We start from the raw sequence: 27,505 nt of genomic DNA, 5'->3' as shown, positions 1-27,505 counted from the left end.
GCTCCACAAATGAGAGATGTGATTTCAATTAGCAGTTGTCAGCCAGCTGGTGGTGTACGCTTGTCACAAGCCCTGTGACACTCCGGAGTCCTTGACCCTTCCTTCCTACTTTGCTGGATGCAAAAATTTTGCTTTTGCTGACCAGATCCTGTGTAACCATCTTTGAACCTAGTTCTTCCAGGCTAGTGAAGGAGAATTCTAGAAGCACGCCAGCACCCCTTGGCTGGTGGGCCAGTTTGCCGCTGTTCAAGCGAGCCAGTACATCTTGCTGGATGCCGTATCCCCTGGGAAAGAGGAGTCTTGAAATAGCTCTTAGTGCTGGACAAGCTTTTAGTGTAAAGTAAAAGAATACGATTGTACTAAAACACAAAGCTTAAGAAACCAGCTGCTGTGCTTTGTGAAGATGCAGAACGTTAGAGCGTAGCTCACTGCACAGTCATGCTGCTTTGGCTAGTTTCTGTCTTCTGCTGCCCTGGTTGTTGTGGTAGTCATGCTACCTCCCAGGACAATTCACACAGGTCCTAGCTCTGTGATCTGGATTTTAGGACTTTTTTATCCATTTTGTGGTTCATGGTTTATTTCTTCTATGGTTTACAGTGAGAGCTTCTCCTTATATCTTATTTTCTCTAACTATGAATGCCAAAAATTAGCAACCTTAGTATTTGGCCTTACCCTTACCAAACTTTTTCCTTTTTTTGTGAATGACAGTATTCCTCAAGCTTTTTAAACTGTAGCATACATTTAATATTTTGTAACATATATGTTATATACCACATTTTACACAAAAAGGTAAAACAATGAATGTACTTATCGCTACCTCTTGGCAGAAACTATTTAATGGCAAGTAGTCTGGGAGTGCAGTGTATTTGGAATAAGAGGTTCATAAATATGGTTTAGTGGTTAAGGGTGAAAGAATAGGGCTATCATGGTTTTCTGTAGGTGTCCATACAATTAAATAATTTAATAATTTAATTAATAGTATAGAATATAAAGAACATTCTGCCCAGGCAAAGTTCCTGAAGCACTTATGTTCTCTTCAGGGAAGTGCTGCTATCTTAATTGCCACTGTAAGAGGATTTTAGATATGTCTTTGCTCAAGTTCCCTCAGAGGTCCGGTCTAGCAACTGTACTGGAAGCACATCTGCCTGACGTGTGCTGACAGAGAGTTTAACATTGATCGTAGCAGCCATAACCACTTTCCCTCAAAATCATGGTCTGAAGTGATGAATTTGTTGTCATTTATGTACCAGTGTCATCCACAAGGTCCTCCCCTCATCCCCGTCCCTGCTCCCGGGACTGATTCTGTTGATGTGGGGGGTTGATTTTGATGATACTGTGCATAAGATCTTCAAGTGTCATACCCAGAAAGAGAAGCAAGTTCAGGAGTAAACAGGAAAAACTCAGACTTTGCCACAATCTGTTTCTGTGAGAAGGAACATACCCTTAGGGAAACAATAGGAAAAGTGGGGGACGGGGAGAGGCAGGCAGAATTGAATGGGCTGGTAAATTTGGAAGTTAGAAGCAGTCAGTGATGAGAGTAACAGTTTTTGTTGTGAACAAGATGAGTATCATCAGCTAAGAATCATGATTTTGAAACTGATTAGAAAGGCCAAGAGCTCAGGAATAAGAGATAGATCTCTCTGCATTCACTTCTTATGTGTCTTGATGGAGAAGTTAAGCTTAAAAAGAAATAATCTGTTTGTTTTGCAGTGATGATTTCCCTTTTGCGCTTAGCATAGAGAGATTTAATTTTGGAAGCATGATCCTAAGTGTCCATTAGTGCAGCTATAATAAACATTCATCTGTTTATTCCTTCAGCAGCATGTTTCCTAGAGCTATTCCTCTTGTTCCTTACTCCACGCTTTCTCATGTCAATCAAATTATCACTAACAATAATCACAAATCCCATTAGGAACTAATTACATATATGAAACTTCAAGTTAGTTTACCTCTTTGCTAACATTATCTCCAAGATTTTTAACTGCAGTCAATCCAGCTTGCTTCTGGCTCCATTAATTATGGTTAAAATATTAAGACCTAGAACTCATCTTAATGATACTCTGCTGCTTCCGAAATAAGACAGAGCTATAAAATGGAGTAACTGTCTCTGTCTTCTGATGCATTGAACTCTGTCCGCCACCCACGCGTAAGAGCTCCACGATTCTCATTTCATATCTGCTCAGTTCCTGAGTGACACAGTGAGCTCCCCCAGTGATCTGGTTTTTCTTGCTTGAGTATGTGCTGTGACTGGAGTTGAGAATGGAGCCTTGCTGATAAAACGTGGACAAAGATGACATGAAGCAGACTGGAGAGTAGGTTGTCATAAGGACATGGGACAGGTACTTTTGAAAGCTGTTACATGAACTCCCTTCCTTCCTTAGAACATGAAGGGAACAGGGTGTAATTCTTCCAATAGAGAGTGTGAAAAACAATGGCTTGCATGGATGTGCTGCACCTTGCAAGGAAACTATGGGTTTGGACTGTACCAAAAAGAGAACCTATTTCAAATATTTCAGCAAAGTAGTTTTTATATGCTGTTACAACTGAGATAAAAATTTATATCAGCATGTATGTATTGGTTCATTTCCATAATAATCTGTGTAATTTTCATTGTTTGCTATATGCATGCATCTCTTCCTCAGACAGTGATGGAAATTAAGGGGAATATTTGCAACCAACAAGGAGAAAAAATAGTCTATGAAGATATATCATACTGTAGCCTATGTTAAATTGAAGCTTGTGGAATCCAACTTGCTGAATTTAAGTGTTTTATGAAAACAGAATCATTATCTCCTCTTTAGGCAGGTAGAGAACTCCTTTGGGATTTAAACACATGCATCAGAAGAATAGACCTGTGGGTTTCTGGAACGTTCACACCCACAGGGTTACACTTTGTTTCTGCAGTCTGGATAGTTAAGAAAAAATGCTGTTCGGAAAAAGAAAATGAGAGCAAATCCTAAAGCTTGATGTTTCCTGTACTCATTTTTAAAAAGCAGCTTTCAGATGTTTGCATCTGTATTGCCATTTACTTGTAAAGCTATTAATTTAAAAAGCCTTCCTGACACCCCCCCCCCCCCAAATTCTTTCCCTTGCAGGGAGAGGTCTTTTATGACTGTAAAAGAATGGGACAAAATTCTAACTGATTGATTTATAAACAGCTGAAAAAAACCATAGTTTATGTGGAAAGTGCTGGAACATCCTTAACCAAAATGATGTCACTGGATGCCACTTCAGTTTAATAAAATAAGTCATTCCAAAGTGGCTTAAGGTGGATAGAAGGCAATGCAGCTCTAAAGGAGAGAGAAAAGAGTGGGGAGGATAACTGTGAAACTAAAGATGCTTCTTCACCAGGAGTTCTTCCCAATTGCCCATGGCCAGTAGAAATGATCCCTGAAACAAAATGCCTTGGGTTGTTGATTTTGTGCAGACAGCTTTCTATCTTACAAATCAGCAAAGGAACACCTTCCTTTGGTTTTTTGCTTAAAGTCAGTTACTTTGTTGTTCATGTCCTTTATAGCCACAGGAATCCATGTAAAGTAGGGCTAGCTTGTCTAGTTTTCTTTCATGTGTGTTCATGCTTGCCTTCATCCAGTAAGTATGCTTGCACATGTGTTGGGAGAGACTGTGAGCTGCTGGTTTTTGTCAGGTTGACTTTTATGTCATTATAGTGTGATGAGTTTATCATGTTTTTCTGCCTTTTAATTTCATTTGGAAAAAAAGAAGTCATTTTTGCCTCATCTTGTATCTTCTGCAAAGCCAATTTAATACTAACTTCTTTTATTGTGCAGAGCTGGTTATTTGCCTCAGAATATTCCTTTGGAGATTATCAGATACCTTTCAGAGGAGAAGGATTTTCTGCCTTGGCATGCTGCCAGCCGAGCTCTTTATCCTCTAGATAAGTTGTTGGACCGCACAGAAAGCTACAACATCTTCAATGTAAGAGATACAGTCTTCCTCCCTTCTTCCTTTCTCCTCCCCACCCCTGCCTCTCCCCTCCCTCTTCTCTCCCCCGTCCTTCCTTCCTTCCTTTTCTTTCTTTCTTTCTCTCACTCTCTCTCTCCTTTCATTGCTAGGAGTTGAACTATTCCCCAGTCAGATACTGTAAATGACCTAGGGATATTAGCTTTCTTCCTAATTATTCTTTATTTAAACATAGCAATTGTCAAGCTTTGGTTCATTTGCATTTCAACAGTGATAACTGTTGTTTGAGGCATATATGATTAGTAGAAGGAAAGGTAATTATCCCTCCTATAAAATATTATGACAAATAAAGTATTTCACTTAAAAGAGCCAAAGTAATCTATTTCCAGATTTTCTCTTTTGAGGAGCCTCACGGCAATATTTAGATTGATGCCTAAGCTCAGCAAGGGCACCAAATGCAGGCACAACTGAACAGGACGCATGCAACTGAAGTAAAGATTTGTAGTCATTATTTCATCCAAAAAGCCATGGTGAATTCAATGCAGTTACCTTAATTAACAAGGATTAGATCACCATTGAATCAAAAGCCCATTCATAATTGGGTCCGAAGGGACAGCAGTAACAGCTAGCAGTAGATAATTAAGATAGACATGACAAACAATGACAAACATTTTATCATTTTACCTGAAATAAAAAAAAAAAATCGTAGCTACGCTGAAGCATGTTTTATGAAGTACACAGAATTTGATTGCAGCCACTGACAGTTATGAACTCTTGGGTTTTTTTTATTCACTATGAATTTTATGTAGTCTACATATTTTCAATGGCCAACATACTGTAATTTTATGTAATTTTTTAAAGCCTTCAAATGGAGGAACTCTCTAAAGCCTGAAATGCTTAAAGGTGCTTTTTTCTTCTTAAACTTATATTTGCTTGTGTGCGTGTGTCCACAGACACACATGCTCAGAGAGCAGTAAGCTAGAGGTGTCTGGATGTATGTATATACGTAGAAGTACATACATATATATATATATATACACACACATACACACAGACACAGAGGTACCTGCTGACATGGAAAATTATTTTCGTAGAACATGTACTGGAGATTAATAAAGGCATATTGAAATCTTTATGAACCTGGAGTGTAGGCCTACATGCAAACCAGAGCCATAATATAAAATGATGTTGAAATAATTTGCATGCTTAGTCTGTTGTTAGCCGCAAAGAAAAATTCTTAGGAGTCTGCCACTGCTATTTCACTTTTAAACGTGGTTGTGTAAAGAAAACACAATTTTAATAAATAAAACCAGTAAAATTCATGGCCGGGTTGTGTTTTATCACTGCTGATGAGAGCTTTGAAAGCAGAGGTGATAGCAGAGGAAATAAAAAGTCTTTTTAGTCACAGAATAACATATCTGCTAGAGAAAGCTGCACTATGAATCTCCTTCTCTGTTGACATCCTATATACATGCCTGTGCATCCACAATAATAAAATAGATGCTCTCCTATGCAGTTCTTTATATCTCAGTTCTCTTTTTCAAATTGGTGAATTCTACTGGCAAAAGATTACACTGAATACAATGAGAGTGGTTTTCTTCACAACTGGTCAGAATATGTAAATATGTCTCCCGTGTAAAAAGTAAAAGTAACTAAAATAGATCTTGGGCTTGTTTTGTTCTTTAAGCACACCAAGAACCTAAACTTAAAGTGTAGTGTCATTAAATGTACAAAGCTTATTTGCAGCTACATTGTTCTGTATTCTGAAGTCAATTGACTGTGCTTATGTTGCCGTGGATATTAAAATAATATTCTTTTAAAAGTGAACATGCACGGTGTAGTGGAGATTGGCCATAGAGTAGAAATTAAGCTGTTGACAGCCTTGCAACTTTTCAGCTGTGTATTGTAAGTTCAAAATAACATGTAAGAAACTTTTTAAATTGATGGGGTTTATAACAATAAATTGTTTTATACTAGGCATCTAATCAAATAGCTGTTCTACAGTTTACTTCTCCCTATAGCAGTGAAAGGGGGATTATAAATGGACATGTTGCTTTGCTAAATGCAAATCAAAATCTTTGGAAAGTTGGACATTATTTGAGGGTAAAAAGAGAGACAAAACCTCAATAGTCAGTAGTATTTCAATTTCAACTAAAACGTAAATGTTAACATTAAATGTATTTTTCTTTTCCCCCTCAGGAGTATATTTTAAGACAAGTTGCATCAATGTATCTCAAGCTTGGATGGCCAACGAATAATTTAAACAAATCGCTTGTTCAAGCATCATACCAACATGAGTACTGTTATATTTCTTTTTTTATTGTTTGTTTGCGGGATATAGTTGTAATAATGCACTCTCCTACAGTTTGGTGTCGTACTTTCCTAGTTCTGCCGTCCTTCTGTTTTTCCTTTCTGGGTTAAAGGGAGAGCAGCAAGATGCAGTGAGATGAATTCCTCTTCCCTGAGTTTGGAGAACATGATTTCCTAAGCCTTAATTTAATATTTGACTGCACTGCATTGTTAAGAACTTGGACTCATGTGACCACAGAGGTCAGGAAGAGTGCATAAGTGTAAAAGGGGGCTGGTTTTGGCCCATGACCTTTCTTTAGTTGTTGCAGCAGTTGTAGGCGTTAAATTGACACGGGGATTTGAATAGCTGGATTATCTTCGATATGTTGCCCAGCTATCAGTTGCTGCCTCTGTTATAAGAAATAGCTTTTTGTAAACATTCAAACACATTCACTAATGCAGCCTTATTGCTTTCTTTAATTTGGACAGAGAGTTGCGTCGGGAAGTCATCATGTTGGCCTGCAGCTTCGGTAACAAACACTGTCACCAGCAGGCTGCGACGTTGATCTCAGACTGGATTTCTAGCAATAGGAACCGGTAAGTGGAACTGAAATGTATACTTCCCATTTCTCCCACTCAGAGGCAATGCAGCTGGCATGCTTTTCTGCTCCTGCCCGTCCCCATCCACCGTGCCTCGTTCTGCAGAGTGGTATGGGAGGAAGCAGAGGTCGCTGGCTGTTATTTAAAAATGTCTCTGAGGCTTCAGAATGAATTATTTGACTTTGCACTTATGAGTGGGTGGAGGGGACACCCATGTAGCCTCTGCCCACTCCTGATAAATTGCTGTCGGGTAATTATATGCTAGAAGGCGAGAAGATGGGTTTTAAGGAGGGGTTTAAAGGAAGAAAGATGAGTGAACACCGCATTGGCAGACAAACACGGAGCCTGTGTCGGGGCAAGAGAGCAGAAGGTGCTAAGTGATTAAAGAAGTGAGAGAGGTTAGAGGCAGAAGGACTGAGAAGTAAAAAAGGAGACAAAACAACGTACTTGAGGGAAATGTTATGAAGTACTTAAGGGTGAAGACTTGGAAATTAATGTGATGCAGGAATACATGGAAAAGCTCACGTAAGGTCTCACAGAGGGGATAATATGATAGCTGATGTGTTGAGCGTTAGCAGCACTGTAGTGGTTTGACAGCAAATATGTAAGTTAGGCTGTCCAGACTAGGTTTATTCAGCTGAGGCAAGGGAACATGGGCCGTGGATGGTGTATGAAGTTTATCTTTTAAAGGCCAGCATCTAAGAAGTGTTAAATTACTGAAACTAATTTAAGTATGTAGTGATCTATGGACAAAGAGATAAGTACAGACTATAGGTTAAGACCATGACTTCTTGAGAAAGAATGATGGATTTTCTGATTATGTGGCATGTGGGTGTAGAAGTAATTGCATAAGTACATCACATGATATTTTGGTTTAAAGGAAAATATTTTACTTTCAAGTAACAAATTAGAAGAGAAGTCTTTTTTAGCCCCAATCTTGTATTAGCTCTGCAAAAGGATCAGATCTCTATAGACATATAGGCATGTAGGATTTTTCAAGACACCGTGGGCCAATCAGGTGTTTGTTTGCAATTCAAATATGTCTGTCTGTCTGTCTGTCTTTGTAATCTTTGAAAGCCCTCTACAGGCATACCTATTTACATAAGTACCTGAGTGTCTTTTAAAACCAGCCATGAACTGAGCATGAATGGAAATTGCATTCCTGTATGAATTTGAGACTTCGGAAAAAAAATTATCTTGAAACTATGACTATGTACCTTTAAATAAGGTGTGTGTGAGAGGGAGGGTTTTCTTGTGTAAGATGATACCAGATATATTTACTATGAAATATATACCCCAGGGTTTTATATTAATTCTTATCATCAGCAGCAACAATCAGTATGAAACTATTCAAAAAGGAGATTAAAGAGAAAGAATCAATGGAAACAATCTGCAAAACTAATTTACTTAGATATTCATTTGCAAAATTAGTTAATCAAACCTAGCACCATCTATTAGCATGCACAGCAGTAGATTATTCGGTGTTAAAAAGCTGTCACCCTGCAAAGCTTTCTCCTACCCTGTGTCTTCATCCTTTCCAACAGGATTGAAGAAGGAAGCATCAGGGGGAAAAAAAAAAAAAAGCTTATTGCTTTACTAACAATAGCACAAGAGGAAAGGAATAAATTTAAGGAGTCATCTGAAGATTCATCTTAGCCTTTCTATGGGGCCATTCTTGGGAGCACAAGACTGTGGTTGCCAGCATATGACAAGTATTATGATAAAAGCATCACAGCAGGGCAGAGGAAGAGAATAGCTACTAAGTTAAAGCAGTGCATTTCTCCAAAGGAAATGCACAGTTTTGAAAAACAGCTGCAACAAATAATGCAATTATAGAATACGGATTGACAGTCAGGTGATCCATAGGGGTACAACTTGCAAAGAAGACAGAGATGTGTTTTTATTTATTTGTTAAGATCACAGGATTTGTTCGATTCCTGCCCCCCGCTCCCCGAATTTACCAGTTGCTATTCACAGAGCAGTCTCACATACTGAATGTAACTAACATAGGAGCAGACTCATTTCCTATCTACTTATATTGAAACGACATTGCAAAGGCTACTTGTACTAGCAGCTTGGTATACGTAAGATCAGCTTTTGTATCACAGTAACAACATTTGTAGGGCTCTGTCAGTGCTCTCTTAGGAATGTTTAGATCCCTGCGGCATCAGAGGTACCCCGTATCATCTTTGCTCAGTTTAAACCAACTCGGGCTGAAATCTGAAAATAAAGCAGGGGCTGTTTTCCCTGCTTTTCCACCAAGAAAATGATGATGATTCTACAATCAGAATGTAATTAACATGGTGTTTGAGTTATGCTTCTGCCTCTCTGAGCACTTCAGAGACAATAGCTCGCTCAAGTGCAAAGGGCAAGCGCGTAAGTACAAGATGCATGCAGAGAGCACATCCACCAGGTGCCATTTTGTATTCTTTCTCATCAGTTAAGTGTTTTGCTCAGTTTGATGCCCTTAACAGCTGTTTGTGAATTTGCTGCAAACAGCCACCTCAGAATCTGTAGGAATCCCTCAGAGCTTGTTTCCTCACCAAGAAAGGAAAACTCATGCTGCTCATCTTTCTCCAGTCTTCTCTGGCAACTCCTGGTGAGGAAAGCTGGTGACAGGTACAGAAACTGTGTATCCTTGCCTGTTACACTCCTTATCAGCAATGAGTAAAGTTTTGTCTGCTGAAGACTACAGTTTTCTAGCACGTGTACTCATCTACAAGAACCTAAAAGTTCTTGTAGATGCCCTTCCCTCTTCTGAAACAGAACAAAGACATTGACCGATGCGTTGCAGAAAGCCTGGTCTTGGTGGGTTTGCATAGCCAGAGCACAAAGATAGAGTTCCAGAGAGCTCAGAGATATTTTTATATGCAAGTATAATTTGAGTTTGATTATGACAGTAACAATAAGGCTAATTTGCAACCTTTCCACCCATCCTTTCCCAAAAACCTTACTCTGGTAGACAAGATGTTTCATACAATGAGCTAATTCACAAGCAGCACTTGTTGGGACGAACACAAATTCTTCAAAGCAGTAGGACCCAAAATGAGACTGTGGAATTAGGCTTGTGTCTCAAGATTCTAATCAATACAAAATTAGGGTAGTATTAAATTAATAAGTGGTATTAAATACCATATAAATGCACAGGCAGTAAATGATACAAAGGAAGTTTTTGATTCCCTGGCAGTTACTGCAGTTAAAGTTCAAATAAGCATAACAGAGAATGTGCAATTGATTATACTGTAGAAATGCTAAAATTCATAATGTTTTAGCTGTGTTTTTAATCTACAGCTTTTTAGAAGTTCTTTTGAAATGTTTTTTCTGTTTTACTTGTAGCATTTAATGATGGATAAAGTGTTGGATAATAAACAAATACAGTAACATCTAACTCTGTTTTACCAGCACATGCCTACAGTTGCTGTGATTTTTAGTAATTATATTTAGTCTGGTACGTCCAGAAATTAATTACCATCTAGTCTTCACTGTAGGGGATTAAAATAATCATAATAATCAGTTACTGCTTGTACTTTGTAATTACATGTTCTTTACTGTGCAAATAATTTGCCACTGTTCACCAAGTAAAATAACGGTCATTCATAGCACAAAGCCAGAGGTCCTCTTTGTGTTTCCAGCACCATGTGAAAAAAGCCATTAGATTTCCAACTGTAGCACTGCAGATTTTCTTACGGAATTAGTAAAAAAAAAAAAAACCCATACATGTGAGCTGCAACATTAGCTTCCATGTATGAAAGTGGAAGTCAGCTGAGAGGCTTGAAGGCTTGAATTTCTAAAGTGACTTAGGTGTGGCAGTGCTTCTTTTTTAGATGCCTGGCTCACAGGGCAGAATCAGACGCTTGGAGTTATGTTTCCTACAAGGGGATTTGGGAACCTCTAAATGGAGCTGGTGGCAGCCACTGTGCTGAGTGAAGAGCCTCTTAACATGAGACTGCGAAGAGAGAGTGGGCCCTCTGAGGGTCCAGCACTGCAGGTAGAAAGATACCTATATCAAACGAATATGTAAATGGCAATCATAGAGTTAGGGCTCCTTGCAAAAGATGCCTTTCGAAAGCGTCGCTAAAGCAGGAGAAGGTCTGCTCCTTTTCTTTTCAAACACAGTTGGCAGAGAAGCTGCTCCTCAACCCCCTTTTAAACAGGGGGGCTGAGATTGCGGCAGAGCTTCGGTTGAGTACCTCAGCCCTACCTCTGCCACGTGCAGACCACCACCCTCATCTCCTATCCGTGAGGTGTTTGGGGCAGTATTAAGACACTTTAAGCAAGACGCTCCTCCTCTAGTTGATGCTCAGCCACTGGGATTTACTTTGTTAGCAAGAGAAATAACACAGCTCTCCAGCCTAAAGATGAGAGCGTTCATCTGAGGGAGCGAGGCTTGAGTACCTGAAGTACCAGGAGTACTTGGTATGCAAAGGGCTTCAGGTGGTATTGCTCACTACCACTTTTGCATCATTTTTGTGATGCTAAAACAAGGAACAGAACTCTAAAAAAGAAGTTGGCTCTACAAGGAGCAAACCAAACACGTAACATTACATGTAGAAGAGGGAATAAGGAGACATCTGGTTTTCCTGGTCTAGGAATTGATATTATATTTTAATTCTTGCAATTGTTACAAAAGAAGTGGTTATTTCTTTCCGCTGAAAATCTGAGATGAGACTTCAAGGTATGTCTTACAGTCTTTTCAATCAATAAATTTGAGTAATTTTGCTCTTTTTAAATGGCTGATGGCTCCAGCACATTTTCCTTGAATGTCTGTATTGACTTCTGACTTGATAGTTGATATGAAGGCAAACATTTTCACTCTGTTAAGTTGGGATATATGCTACTCCTATATTGGAGCAATGGAAACCCTTGAAACTTCCGTGTTTATGTTCAGAAGAACACAAACCTAGTAGAAAACGTATAAGCACATTGAAATTTCCCTCGTAGTTTGAGAATGTAAGGTTAGTGGGATTCAGTCAACAGCAGAATGCTGTACAAGAATGCTGCACTACTGTTGGCTGAAAATTAAGATGTTTGCTTCTACCTTCATTTAACTGAGCTCATCCCTGTGAAGCTCTTTCATGTGTGAAGAAATACATTATTCACACTCCCTAGGTATAACAGCATTGTGGTTCAGCCTAAAAAATTAACAAAATTACCATACAATGCCTGCCTGAGCTGGAGAATCAGCCTTGTTAACCCCTTTGACCTTCTGTCGTGGTTTAACCCCAGCCAGCAGCTAAGCACGACGCAGCCGCTCGTTTGGCACTGCAGTTCCACCTTCACTGCGTATCTGGTCTGAAAGAAAAACATATTTCTAAGAGGATTAGCATTTTCAGACTTTCTGCCTGGGATAGACTGAGTGAACGTGTATTTCTGAGGTTCAGGAAGGAAAGTGTGGAGAGCTGTAATCTGTAAACTCCTGACAGGAGATACCTTGACAATGGGTAATATGCGAATACACACTATGATGGCTCAAAGCATAACTTTTCCATAGGCACAAGCATGTTTTTGCAAACCTCTCTGTGGGTGCAGATGTGATTTTCTTCCAGCTCCCGTTGCCATCCATCAGCTACAGGTTGCCACGTACACATTTCTGCTGGCAAAGTGGACTGTGGATGGATGCTTGCTTGAGGCAAAGTTAGACAGGATAGCGCAAACATGCGAGTATGTGAGGAGAGAGCTGCTTTGAACTGAGACAGCTGACTTTGCCTTCAGCAGAAACAGGAGTGCTCGTGTTCTGGTTCTGTTAGTAGAGCTGTGGTGATGCTATTCTTTTGCTAATACGCAGCAGTGAGCAGTGGGAGATGGTAGTATTGCATCAGACGTAATTATGTGGCGATGTTTCTCTAAGATGTTACTGGACCCCTTGGAAGACCCCTGGCTAGTCATGGCCACTTCAGTTTGCTCTTCTGTTTTTTTCTTCTTTAGAAATGTAACCATTGCTATTTATTGGTTGCTGTCTTTTAAATAGAAACAAAGTACCTTAATTAATTGTCTCAATACCCCTAGAAAACTTAGAGTAAATGCATTTGATTGATCTGGGCTTCATATCACTTTGGGGTGATTTTCTATTGAATGCACTTTTTACTATTTTTACTATTATTCTTCTATCACAAGCACTCTGATCAGTTTTGTTTACTTGGAATACCGCCTTGCAGATATTATCAATTAAAAAAAAAAAAAAAAAGGGAAAATCCAATATTCTACCACATCAAACGTGTGTGAAGTGAGGGTTGCATACTGATGTCTGCAAATTTGGTGTCTCTTGTCCTTGCCCCTGTTATGCCGACCTTATGGTTGATAAAAATCTTCTAATCTTTGATCAACAGAGCTAAGATCACTATGCTATTTGATGAGTAGAGCTAATGTTCAATACTTAGCTTCTTTCTAATTCTTTTTCTTTTTTTTGCAATTCTGAGAGCACATTCAGTCTACGCTTTCTAACACAAGAGATACAAGAGGCATCGGTTTTCTTTTTTTTCTTTTTTAAGGAAAGCAATACTCAGATGAATAGATGATGTTTGCAGTGGAGTGCAGGCTGCTGCTCTGAATTAGACTGAAGTCAACATCCATTCTGTGTAGCCCATGGGTTACTGAAGTTTGCATTTGTCTGTCTTTGTGAATGAGGAGAAGTAGGGACTGCTGGGTGATCCTGCACGCAGAGCCAGATATCTTGAATCTGTTCTGGTCTCCAGTCATCCAGGTTGTTCTGAGAAGTCTTGGGGTGCTGAGGTGGGCCCAGAGATCTCTGAAAAGAGAATATGCCGTGAATTTTCCTGTTCAGTATGTGGGTTTCAAGTCAGAACACATCTGTGTGTCATTTTGCACTACAGATAAACCGCTTTTGGTTACTAAAAAATGAAATCAGGATCTTGGATGATTGCATCCTAGTACTCAATTACCTCGTTTAATTTTTTTAAGGGTAGTAATGTGGACATGGGCTTTTTTCAGTGACTTCTGTTTGCCATTTCAAAGCCTTTTGTCACGTTGTGACTGTTAATTCTTTATCAGTCTTAAGAATTCATTAGTTAATTCTTTAGCAGCCTTAAGAAGGGTGCGAGTAATGAAGTAAGATGACTTCCATCACGTAATTTGAACAAAGACAGTGGTAACCAACAAGCCTAATTTGAGAGTACTAAATTTCCATGCTTGTTTGTGCAGAATTCGTATTTCCTCTGCAAGGAACAATGGATTCATGTCCATCCATCTGCCTAAAGTGGCAGAATGCTTACTTGGATGGACCTTTAACTACTCAATGGAAATGCCACCAGAAAAACAAATTGCACTGCAGGAGACTGTAACATGTCTATAAATGAAGCTATCCATAGATCTGAGGGAGTGGTAAATAACAAATTACCAGTCATTAATTGAGATCATTTCAGTGAAGTCTGGCTTAGGTGATAGAAAATCAAATGTTTTTCCAAAAAAAGCATTTTTTCTTTCCTTTTCCTCCTCCCTTATTTCTCTCTCTAATGACTTGAGATACATAATTTTGTTGCTTTGTTTCACATGAGCACACTAGTGCTGCAGTCTTGCAAAAACTTATAAATGTACTTAAGTCTAACCACCTACATAAGTATTTGTGGGAATGTGGCCAACAGGTTAATTATTTTTGTTAGTTGCTTGGAAGAGGCACTATATTTTTTCACGGGTTTGCTGCCCACCAGCTATTTTTGGAAATCATTAGCAGCAAACATGAAAAAAATGAGAGCTATTTTCATTTTTTTCACACATGAATGTCTGATAAATGTAAAACAATAAAATGGATCCCTTCTTCTGTGTTCTCAACCCCTAGAAGTTTTAATTACTGAAAAAAATTCAGGCACAGCTATTCATGCATTTTGAAATGTTACTGGAGCTTTGCCAGCTAATGTCAGCCGATGTTTCTGAAGTGATTTAACTAATTAATAGGTTGTTTCAACATTTGAGTAGAATCTTGCACTCAAGTCAATAAAACTGTTTAAGGAGGAAGAAAACACTGTTGAGTGCACGAGTTAATCAAGGAGTTAGTGCTCTGAAAGACCATCTGGGGAGTATGTCTGAAAAGAGAGAGAATTTTGTCTTGTGAAAGACAAAACCGGGCTTTATGGGGCAGCTGGTTCAGGTAGCATTTTTGCCTTCCGACTTCTGCGTGTGATCACAACAAAATGACCCTGTATGTAGTGATTACGGATTAACAGTAATTAATTTGCAATCCTTAGAAGTTAGATTAGTCTCCAGTTTTCTCATTCAGGAGCGATCTCTCCACAACTTTGCAAAACAATTGAACAGAAAGGACCGCATTTTTTGTTGCAAAAACTGTCCAGAAAGGACAAAACAAGGCATATCTACTCAGAGATTAGTCTCACAAAGAAGTGCTTAACTCACCACTCGGTCGTTAAAATCAGGGTTGAAGAGCTTGAGTGTGCTAGTGGCATGTTCGATTATGGGATATCTGCTGTAGGAAGGGAAAGGAGCAAGAGCAGTAACCATCCCTGGAGGGATGCTGGGTTCTCTGCCCATGCCAGACCTCCCGCTCGGAAGCCCAGGACTGGGACTGAGTCTGCGCGTAGCTTTGCCACATCCCTCAGCAGTCACATCCTCAGTTAATATCCCCTGAATTCAACGCGTGACAGACACCTGAGCGTCAAGCCCATCACACCTCGGCGCCTTAATTTTCAAGGGGAAATTCTGCCCTTTCTCTTCAGACTGGACGTGTGCTATGGCAGAGGATCCTCCCCTCCTCTGTGGGAGTATAAGCTTTGGGATTGCCGTCTTGAAAAATAAAATTGGTGCGGTGCTGTTCCTTGTAACAGAATCTGTATTACAGATCTGCCAGCAAAGTACCGATACTTCATTGTTGTTTCTTATCTGAGCCTTGTAACCTATTAAACAAGACTATAAATATAGTCATCAAGAAAAATAGGCTTAAGTTAAATGTTAAATAGCTGCAAAAATAAAGAATAATGTTTCTGATTAATTTTCTTTGTCAAATAGTACCCTAAATGGCATTGAAATTTGTCACTTAATCAAAGAACTGTCTAAACTGTGTGCAATTACATTTTAAAAAATTAGAACACAGTTTGCCCAGAAGATAAATAATTATGGTCCAATTTTATAAGTGTATCTCCAATAGTTAGAACATACTTTAAATAGGAGCAAGTATGTACCAATTAATTATAACTTAGAAGATTATTCTTAGCTCATTGTAGAGCTTTATTATTCACTCTTGAAAAAAAAAATCCCTGTAAAGGCACAGCACGATTTTAATTAATTTTTTTCTAACTGTTTAATTTTTAACTTTTTTCCCAAAGTGTTTAATTTTTAAACATGAGCTCTGCTAGCTACATATTTCATTCTCACCATCATATCTCTTAAGCAAGAAAAATACAGTTAAATAAATTGAATCAGTATTCAAATAAAAGCCATTTAAAGTGATGCTTTCAAAAGTTAATCTTTATCTTTATTCTTCTGAAGTATCCATCAATCATATTACCTCTTTAAAAATGAGAGCAGCCTTGGAGGCCCAGATGAGGTTTAATATAACAAGGCGATACGTTCTGCAGTGTTACTACCTAAGCAGTACTGAAACAATGGGTAATTTTATCCACTCGATTCAGTTAATACAGGGGGCAAACATTCCACATGCTGATCTAGTGCCTTGGATCTGCAATTTTAGAACAACATTTTCCGTGAAGCTATAAAATTAAAAAATCTGTAGACTGGAGACATTTCACATGTTTAGAGAACAATGAAATACAGGCCCGTAATGATTGGAGGAGAGAGAAAGCAAAAATCCCCACAGAGAAAATTCGATTACAGGGCGCTCTATCGAGGCAATAGTTAAAGAGAAATAACTTTGGAGATATTCGCATTTTCATAAACAATTTTCATTTCCACAAGAACCCTCCGATCTACAGTCCTGATTACAAGCCTCTCACAGTCCTTTGTAGCTTTTCATAGCCGTAAGTTTTGTAGTTTCTGAAGCTAAGCCTTTTAAAATCAATATTTGTTTCGATGTCTTGCGTCGTAGGGGCTGATTTTTTGTCCTAATGACTTAGCTTATAGACAGAGATGGAAAACCTTCCCTGGAGCAGTTGGTTGGGTGACACCGAGTAGATCTGCTGCAGCACTGCAAGTATGCTATTACCGATTTGGTGGCAATAGACTTTTCTTGGCTAGAAACACGGTGAGATCTAGGCTATGGGCATGGGATCAGTGCCATCGCTTGTCTTACGTCCTCCTTCCTTCCCAGAGCGTGCAAACGGTCCTGCGGTTACTGACCGCACTGCTGCTAAAACCGCTAGTGTTGGCACGTAGAACGTAAAAGATGGAGTAGCTGGGAAAGGCCATTGAATTGATATGTTTTACTGTAAATTTCAAAAACGTAAACCTCACGGGTGAGGAATGCTGACCTTTCTGGGGTTAGACATCCACTTCTGGGCACCTCTGTGCTGACCGTACTAGGCAAACACAGAGTGACAGTCCTTCCAGCACACAGTTCCTACCTGGTTTAATGGACCAATCAACCAAAAAAGAACCACTTTTTCCAGGCGCCTTCTAGTTCTTTAGAGCATCTGTTGGCTGAGTCGCATCTCTTGCAGTAAACCAAAGATAATATTTCTGCCGGCAAAGCTCACATAGAACTACGTGTGCTTCTAAAAAAATGATGTAGTGTTTGTGTGTCAAGTTATAAAGTCCTTCCTTCACTGAAATAAGGCTTGACTGGGTTCAGTTGTTCTTCATATTCAGATATCATATGGTAAGACAGATTTGGGGCAACAGGTTGTTTGGTCCCATGGTCAGGATAGCATCCCGTAGTCCTTTTGGTTTGGCGTACATTCTTATGGCTGCTGTCAGTGTATTAAATCCCAAATTCAAAGCAAAGAAAGACATAAGCTAGTAAGGAAGTTGTGCTTTAAGGACAAATAACCTAGCGTATCAGAAAATCAAGACACGGTGATAATTAATATCGCTTTCATGTTCTATGCGGTCTATGTGCATATGGCTGCGTATTTATGTTACTGTAATTGCTGAGCCGAAGTTTTGAGAGAGTTTCAGTTATTTAGAAAACTTTAAGACTCATTCTGAGTTAATATAAGTCAACACAAAGGCAGGACCTAAACATCTGCTCCATTAATTTTAATATATCTTGATTTCTTGTGTTTAAATATGTAGTCTTAATTTTCTGTAATAGACGCAATTATATACAGTTTCCTTTGAACGCACTTTTTGAAAGAAAGGTTAAATGGGGGAAAAATAATATTGTTGATATTCATTAATATTTGAAATATCACAATGAGGTCTTAATGATAGACTTTCAAGTAAGAAGGGCAAATTCCATTACAGAAAAATGGAAATTCAGCACCTAGCACACATGGATAATTCTGTAAATGTCAACCAAACGCACATTTTACTAATGTTAACTCAGATTTTGAGAATCAAAACTCAGGCTGGTGAGTGATAACTTTTTTCATTACTGCCCATGTATGTTTAAACAGTATTTCTTTTAATGGATTTGGTCAGCTTTAAGAATTTTCTGGTTTCCTTGGTCCTGGTGTAGCAGCTCTATAGGGGCCACAGAATCGGTTCCATAGACTGTACATAAGTCAAAACCTACTGATCCTGGGTAAATCTGAGGAGAGTGACTAACTTTTTTCAGTGCCAAGCTTTTTAGGTCATCTGAGCATTGAGGGAAAAGATCTAAGAAGGTAATAGGAAGCATCAAGGGGGAGGATCTGTGGAACCTGCATTTTTTGGAGGTCCCATCTATGTGTCGGCAACACGTAGGAGTTGTTTGAGCTATGTGGTCATAACTAGAGCAATGCTGATTGCCTGGCACAGCTCAGGATGGGCATGTTCTCACACAGCGATTTGGTGGTGGGAGGAGAAGAAACAGTAAGATCTCGAACCGTGCTAGGTTCTGCACTGTATTACCAATCTACCCTGGCTAGATGAAGCAGCTCATGGCAGAGATGAGACATTGCACCTCTGATTTTGCTTTAGAAGGCAATATTGCTGGCGTGTGCTGCACGTATTTCCTAGCAACTTTAATATGGATTACATTTCTCTTGCCTACCCTTTTGGTTTTGCTTTGGAGAGTTTACTCCTGAATAAATGCCTGGGTTTGTCTGCATCAAATGCAAAATACCTCAGCACTAGTCAAGGCAGCCCGTTGTGGCTCTGTTAGCGTGGGACTCTGCTAAAAAATCTCCAAGTGGCAGCACTATCCTGAGCCTCGTCAGCTCAGCAGAAGCGAAATTCCTGTGGCTGCATCTAAACCTGCAGATACACCCTCTGAGCTGATGACTACACTCGCCAGAGAGCACAAAGAGAGCCTCAACCTCAGGACTTTTTTGCTACTCAAAAAAAGCATAGCAAAAAAGCAGTAGGCATTAATTCCCCACAGTTCTTCAGGCAGTAGGAGTGCACTTTTTTTTCCCAGTTTTGCCTTAAATTAGCTACATATGCCTTTTATTCTTTTTCTCAAGAAACCATCATAGTTGTTGCCTACTTCCTTCTGAAGTACTGAAGAGGAACCAAAACTTTGAAGTGCTGAAAAGCCCCACTGGTTTCATTTTCCAGGGACTCAGACATGGCCAAAGAGATCAGCTGAAGTTTTTTAACAAAAACACTCATTGCAGAGCCAAACAATAGAAAATTTCAGTGGAAGAAAGGGGGTTTTTTGGAGGATGAATAGATGGGAGTAAAAGAAGCAATTTGTTCTTGACTAGGATAGCCCAGTCTATGGTATAAGACTTCGGTGAAAGTCTTATAACTAAAGTATTGATGTAACCTTTTGTTTATGTGTTGTGTAAGATTTGACACCAAATTTAACAGAGGTAATTTCATTCTTTATCCTACTGTATTGCTGCCCAGATGCTGACAGCAGCTGTATATTCCTCTAGGTTCTCTAAAGAGGTCATGCATATGAAGCTGCAGAGGTGTTTCAGCCCAGCTATTAGTAACTAGAGAACTGCATTTTGGTATAATTTTTACCAACAAAAAGAGGGCGTTCTTTCCTGCAAATCAGAAACATAATCCTCTGAGAAACGTCTAGCTTTATCTGCAGGAATACGCTTTAGCTGACAAATGTTTCAGCTTCTATGCTTGTATAGGAAGCATAAGCAGGGTAGGAAATTGGAAGCCCAGCTGAGATCTCTTTAGAAGAAAATGGTACATATGCATATCCTATACTAGGTCTGAATTTGGCTTCAAGAAGCTTTCATTTAACTGTGGTCTGAGTTTATATTACTTGAGCAGTAATCACAGTTCACAACCATCCTATGGCATAGCTGGTTTTATACTGGTATTAATATGCTGAAAAAACATTTGAAACATTTCTTATTTTCTTCACTCCTGAAAACACCATTTTTAAGTAGCATTGTCTCAGCACATCCTTCCTTACTTGTATGTTACTATATGAAGATGGAGCACTTTATAGCACCAGCAAGGAGGAGTTTCTGGCTGATCAGCTCCTGTTCTAAAACCTCAGTACTAAGGACAAGAAGAGGAGATTTGGCTTAGAGCCCAGCAGCAGAGTGATAAGATCCCATGCTAATTTGGAGAGCTTATGTTACCTGTCCTGCAGGTTATGTGGCACATTATGTGTTGATGAACTGGATGACCGTAATTTATGGTCTCCTGACAATGTGACAGCGTTATGAAAAGAATGGCAAGCATGTGTTACCCATTAGAAAATCCATTAGGATGGCCTGGAAGATTTTGGTGGCAGTAAAGAGAAGCAAATGTAATTTTCCAAAAAAAGATTACTGTTGCACGTTCATTTTGGAGTCTCATAAATGTAGTGATGTTCCTCCATCGTTTCCAATATCAGGAGGCTCCTTATTTACCACAATGCTATTTCTGATTTCTTTTGTAGAATCCCGCTCAACGTGAGGGACATTGTCTACTGTACAGGAGTTTCACTGATGGATGAAGATGTATGGGAGTTCATTTGGATGAAATTTCATTCTACCACAGCAGTGTCTGAGAAGAAAATATTACTAGAAGCCTTAACTTGCAGTGATGACAGAAACTTGCTCAATAGGTACAAAAATATTATATATCTGTATCTGACTATTACCAATAATCACTTTAACATTTATGGATCATCACTTGAGCTTTGTTCTGAATGAAAGAACTTTGCTTTTCAAGCACTGGCTTACTGTCTGTTTAAACTGTCATGTTTTTGCCTTAATGCATATGAAAATTGACACATATTATGTCTTATCACTTCCAAATTTTCCTACGTTCATTGGAAATGTTTGAAATCCTATAATAATTGCTATTATTTTTTTGTTAGCATATCCTTCATTTAAATATATTGACTAGTCTGATCTTACTGATTTCATGAAAACACACATGTAAATTTCCACTCAGCTTTTACTGAAAAACCTTTTACATCAAGATTTTTCTGATTCCTAATGTGTCTGGTCTTTGGAATGTTAGAAATAAACCATGGAACTCACTTGGAGACTTAAACAAACCATTTGGCAGTGATTATTTTTTTTCTGATAGTTTTCTGATGTGCTGTTGTTAGACTATGTGTTGGTGAAACTAAATAGGATTTTTTTTTTTTTTTCCTTGTTTCTCCCACTAGGCTTTTGAATTTGTCTCTCAACTCAGAAGTTGTCCTGGATCAGGATGCAATTGATGTGATAATCCACGTAGCTCGAAATCCACATGGAAGGGATCTTGCTTGGAAGTTTTTCAGAGAAAAATGGAAAATATTAAATGCTAGGTAAAGATAAACAGTGTGACTTTATTTTCATTTTCTTATTTTTGATGTAATTTGTGTAAGTATTGCATATGTGTGTATTTGTGTAAGTCCTGAATCTAGTCCATTCTCTTTTAATCCATAGAGATGTCTCTAAATATGAAATACATACATACAAGTCATAACTGCATTTATTCATGGATTATCACACACATGCATAGAAACATTTATCTCTTAGTGATCATCTGTATATATATCTATTACTGTATTGTGTCTGCACTTATGATAATGAAGTCTATCTAAGTGTCAAGTGCTGCAGTTCTACTTTTACATAGATAAAAAAGCAGCACTTCCCAAAGGAATTTTGCTGATTTTAAGTCTGACAGAAAAAAAATCTTTTCAAGAACATTATTTCAGCTGTGGGAAAAAAACACCAAACCCTTTTTGAAACATTTCCATTTTCAAAAGGATGCTAATATAGTGTCATCCCCTTTCCCTCCACTCTGTGTTTCAGGTGAGTTTCAAGTAATAGAGGAGCAACATTCTGAATTAAAAATAGATGAACAGGAAGGAGACAGGGCTGTTCCTTATACCTACTTCTCTTTCTCTTTGAACAAGTGCTACATGCTCCTACTCAGAAGCCCCGTCAACATTTTAAAATCCTTTTTTGATGAATATTTTGATGTTAATTCAATGAATGAGAAATTCCTTTAGTTCTTTAGGGACAGCCTGAGGGTCTGAAAGATTTCACAGCAGCTCGTCTGATACGGACACATTAGAAGGGACCACAACTCGGATGAGGTTCAAGTTCTTCAAGGCAGGTGTCCAAGAACTTCAGACACTCCACTCCAGGCCAATCCCATGGTGTTGGCAGAAAAAGTATTGGAGTTCTGTTCCATTCTGGACTTGTGAGGAGCCATCTAGTGTGCCACAGAATATTTGAAATAGTGTATTTAAGATGCTGTATTTAAGCAACTAAATACTAGTGCCTGATGAATACAGGTACAAACTTACTATAGGTTCTGCAGCATCAAAAGAAGAGTCAAGGAAACTCAGAGACTGTGCAACTTTCTTAAAGTTTCAAGAAGTTTTTCATGTTTTTTTGGATAATACTTTATAGTATAGTGGGATTTTAGAAGTTCAGCTGGGAAAATAGGTTTGAGCTGGAATTGGTTTTGGAAGTTTATATTACAGGAGCATACTTTTTGAAAGCAATTTCCAAAATCTTTAAGAGTGCTGAAGAGTTTAAAAATTAAGAATCCGCTGCTTCTGGTATGATTATTCCAGGAACTGGACTTTTACACAGAAAGTGAATGCAGACCCATTACTATTATGCAAGCCAGTGCTGTTAGTTATGCTCTGGATTGCAAATAATTTTTCAGGTTCCTCCAGGGATTTATACAGAGTTTAGGCATAAATCTGTCAAAATCTGTATTGCTACAAACACATGTGCAGAAGTTGTGTCCTACCTTAGCAAGTACGTTCATCTGACAACCTAGCAAACAGCTGTGATTTTAGACATGTACAAGGTTAAGCAGTGTAGACGAATGGACAAGATTTAGAAAACTATGCCACATGCCAAATTTTCTGTGTGTTCTAATATTAAGTAGCTTGACTTCACCTGAAATTTGAATTTTATTTCTCTCACTTGCTTGGAATGCATCACTGTGTTATCTGAGTTCGTAACGATCAGTGAGGCCTCATAAAAAAACTGTTATTGTCTTTTTTTTAATGAGAAAATAACAGAATCTGTCACTTTGCCCAACACAGCCTTAACGTTATCTACATTCAGTTTGATCTCCAAACACAAGTCTGAGCCACCAAAAGGATTGTAGCAGTTGCATTTTTCTGAAAGGGACATCCAGTTGAGTTTCTATCAATCGCCAAAATATTGAATGGGGTGGAATGAAATAGTTCATGCAAGCTGTACATGTGTGATGTGTATTGAAAATAACTTTGTTTTGTAATTATAGATTAAAACCTTTTAAGAGAGATGTTGAGAGGGTGGAATTAGTCTAACACCTTGCCCCTTAATGTTTAGTGAAACAGTGACATGATAGAATGCAAAATTAGGCTTCTGATTTAAGCTTGCTACACTAATATATTTTTAAAATACAAGCTCTGTTGTGGAATTATAGTTCAAGTATACTCTGTCCCAAGGCATCTTTTTTCTACAATTATAATTTATTATTTATTTTTTTTAAATTAAAATACTTGGTATGAAACATTAATTTAATGAGGAGATATCTCAACGGTATTTTCCATTGAATTTATTATAAAAGGTGTTGATGTTTGAGATAGTAATATGAAATAGCTGAGGGTGATTAAATTATACTGTAACGCTATTTCCTCTAACTTTAAAACACAGCATGTCAAAGAGTTAGAATGACAACAAATTATTCTTATCCCTTTATATTTTTACAGTACGCTTGTATTCACATTGTCCAGAAGATACTGATAATGTATAAAGTCTTCAAAATCACTCATACCCCATTTACAAAGGTGACTTTGAAACTGAGGTGCCTAACAAGTCTTTCGTAAGAAATCCATGGGACTAATAGGGCTAAAGTTCTGAAAAAGAGAGTTAAAAACACTGTGCTTGAATTCCTGTTACCTGAGCATGCACTAACTACCTTGGCTCCTAAACCATTTTCATCGTGTGTGCACGTGTGCGTCTGTGTGCGAAAATTTAATCCGACACCTGCCTGTAAGAATTCCTTCATTCTCAAGTGCTGAATCGTTTGTCAGCATTTGGGAATTTGACAATATTTGGGAAGCCGTTTTCATCTCTCCGAAGCCAATGGACTGTGCTGCCTCTCGCGTTTAGTTCGCACAAGTGCGAAGCCCGTACAAGTGTGAGGCACTGGAATTTATTTCGCGTCCCCAGAAATAAAGGCGCAGGCGGAGAGCCCGTGGCTCCAGGCTATTTCCAGGGAGCTCAGGCACGTAAGGTCCCGGTTCTGCAGTGCTGGTGTCTTTCCTGTGAAGGGTGGGAAGACTGAACGCTTTTTCTCTTTATTCATATGTTTCACACCTGCAAAATGCTGTTTTGGGAGGTGGCTTTTCTAGAGTTTTTGCTGGCAGAGCCCATTTAGAAATTGCTGTTAGTGGCTGACATTTGACCAAGTATGTGCAATGGGCAGTAATCAGGACAAGTATTCGTGAAGGTATCATTTTCAGTGGAAGGAGTTCTGCTACTTCTTGTTTGCGCTGTGGCCACAGTACAGACTGCGAGAAAAATAAAATCCCTGCAGCTGTTTTTATGAGGTCGCTTCTCTAAAGTGGATTGGTAACCTTGTCAAAAGACCCCATCAAGAGAAGCTTCCAATTTTCCAAGCAGTCAATTATGAGGCTAAGCTGAGACTGTAATAATAAAGGGCTTTGTTAGAAAGCCTAAACGTGCTTAAAGGACCATGAAATCCATACTTCCCATAGGAGGCGTTTGCTGCTGGATGTCTATATATGTCAGTGTGACTGAAGTTTTGGAAAAAGAGATGTACTTGCTGAAATATCCATGAATAATTCAGTTATTAGTGGTCAGGGAGTAGGATTTTTGATACCTATAACTGTGTTACCCCTCACACAAGCTCAAGGTAGCAAGCAACACGATGTAGACCTTCCCCAAAACAGAATCTTCTCAAAGAAACCCCAGTTCTCTTCCTTCTCCCTGGGGCTATCCCTCTCCCTTTCTCTTTCTTTCTCCCTTTTGAAAGGACTGTGGCTTACAGTACCTAAGCATTTAAGGGTAATTAATTTAGGATTAATAGAAGCAGAACAGGAAGCTGTGACTGTGCTAGTTCATTTCACTTTGAATTTTGAATTCCTCCTCTAAATCAGTTTCTAAAAGCAGGGTATGAACTGAATTGTTCCCCCAGATAAACTTAATTGCAGTGAAGTCTATTGGTATTACTTACACACGTCTGACAGGAGAGCTGGATTCCCTATCTTAAAAACAGTCATGTTCAGATTAGCTAGATACTGCTTTGGGTGTATGTGCAGATAAAGATAAGGATAGCCATTTGTCAAGTGCCTTTTGCTATGCTGAATGACATCTAACTTGAACAAAAGACTTGCTTTCGGTTTCCAGTGGAATTGTTCTTCATGCTAGAGACTTTCGAAAAAACAAAACCCACAAACTATTCCAACACGAAATGCAAAACTTCTTCACGAGTAGTCTGATCAATCTTATAAGTGAAGTAGATGCTTCATTTGGGGGATTGAGAAAAACTTGTGGAAAAACAAGTGGATCAGCAGGAACTGAAGAGCCAGTTTCAAAGCAACTACCTGCAGAAGGCCATCACTGATTGCTGCTGAATATTTTACCCTTTAAATATTCCTTGCCCAAGCGTTGAATTTTTCATTCCAGGTTGGTTCTTTGAAGATGCTACATCCTGGCCCAGGGGATTATTTTAGCAGTATTATTCTCCATCAGTATTATTTATTTTAATTATCAGGTACTGGAACAAGAAAATTTGATTCAGTTCACTTATCGAGAGGCAATTTGTAATGTAGATGAGGTGGATGAATACAAAATGCAGAGAAGGCTGCAGCACTTCAAAAAGTCTGTTTTAATGGTACAGCTAGAAGGGTTCCTCAGAATACTTCTCCATAGTTGTTGCTCCGCTCCTTCTTTGGCGCCTGTATATTGAGCTGCTTGGTGCCATTACATGGAAAGCTGTTTCGTTAAGCGTGAGGTGGTGTTGTAGTTTGGTCCTCTCCTCCTCTGGAGCTCTCATCTGCGGCTGCGGTTAAGCCCATTCTGCTTGATAGCATCCGACTGAAAGTTAACGACGAACAGCTCAGCCTAGAAGAAGGTCTCAGTCCAGGCTTTTAGCATAAAACAGTGGCATACCAGTGTCCAGTTCCAGTGCTATTCCCTTGGATCCACAGAATCGGTCCCACGTCTTCTCCCTTGCTTACAGAAGACTACTTTCTAATTTTCAGCCGGCCTGGCACTTGCACTAACTCTTCTTTTTGCCCTTGCAGGTACGGAGAAGCATTATTTATGAATTCGAAGCTTATCAGTGGGGTCACAGAATTCCTCAATACCGAAGAAGAACTAAGAGAGGTAATTTTTAAATCACTTCGAGCACGTGAGGCTGTATTTGTTGTAAGCAGGGAGCAAGGCAGGAGCAATAAGGTGTTGGTTCTCCAGGAACTCTGGTTGCTCCGCTGGAGTCGCAGACCTGTGCTGCAGCTGGAGGAGCAGATTGCAAAGGCACCCGAGTGCGTAGAGATGGTGTCAGGAGGTGGGTAGTGCAGGCACTTCTCTGTGCTTGGCTGGATATGTAGGTTTGGTTTTTTTCTCTTGACTAGTGGTTGAGAAACTAAAGATGAGATCTTTCTATCCACATTAGTTTATGCTGCAGAGGGCAGCCCTAGAAAACCCCAGCTTTGGAAGTAGAAGCTGCTAGTGCTTTCTCTGTTTTTCTTTTCCCTACAGTGTTTCCATGTGAGAAAAGCTGTTAACCCGATATTCTGGCCAAATGACACCATGATAATTTATTCTAAATGCTAAGTGCTTCTTATTTAGATTGCAAAGATTTCTCATTTTAACTTAACATCTGCCCTGACTGAGGTGGTTGTGCGGTTGCATTATGCTCTGCTTAGCAGCTGTTCAGCATTACCCCAAATGGATCAAATGATTCTTATGCACCATAATCACCATCAATTGAACTCTGATTGCGCTATGATATTTTGTGTCCAACCATTTGTCTGCACTCAAGTCTAGTGGCCTCAGGAACTTAGGGAAGAGCCGCAGCTGGTTTCCTCAAAGCTAGCCAGGTGGGAAGGACAGCGCTGGCCACATCTGAGGATCTGCCCTGCACAAGTGTCGTGGTTTAACCCCAGCCAGCAACTAAGCACCACGCAGCCGCTCGCTCACTCCTCCCTCTGTCCCCGGTGGGATGGGGAGGAGAATCGGAAAAAAAGTAAAACTCCTGGGTTAAGATAAGAACAGTTTAATAATTGAAATAAAATAGTAATTGTAATAGTAATAGT

General features: G+C 39.1%; 1 protein-coding gene across 2 annotated transcripts in view; it reads left to right on the top strand.

The window, feature by feature from the left end:
* TRHDE (thyrotropin releasing hormone degrading enzyme) overlaps positions 1–27,505 on the top strand; it is a 221,401-nt gene that overhangs the window by 185,736 nt on the left and 8,160 nt on the right. For both annotated transcript variants that reach the window (XM_069773711.1, XM_069773710.1), the window contains 6 exons: positions 3,789–3,936; positions 6,121–6,218; positions 6,700–6,807; positions 20,669–20,836; positions 21,389–21,529; positions 26,492–26,573. In XM_069773711.1, coding sequence (XP_069629812.1) covers positions 3,789–3,936; positions 6,121–6,218; positions 6,700–6,807; positions 20,669–20,836; positions 21,389–21,529; positions 26,492–26,573 — 745 coding nt within the window. The remainder of the gene's footprint in view (positions 1–3,788; positions 3,937–6,120; positions 6,219–6,699; positions 6,808–20,668; positions 20,837–21,388; positions 21,530–26,491; positions 26,574–27,505) is intronic.

The sequence above is a fragment of the Haliaeetus albicilla genome, chromosome 28 (assembly GCF_947461875.1).
Source record: "Haliaeetus albicilla chromosome 28, bHalAlb1.1, whole genome shotgun sequence".
Lineage (NCBI taxonomy): Eukaryota > Metazoa > Chordata > Aves > Accipitriformes > Accipitridae > Haliaeetus > Haliaeetus albicilla.
Note: the sequence above shows the minus strand (reverse complement) of the source record. Positions and strands in the feature narration are given on the sequence as shown.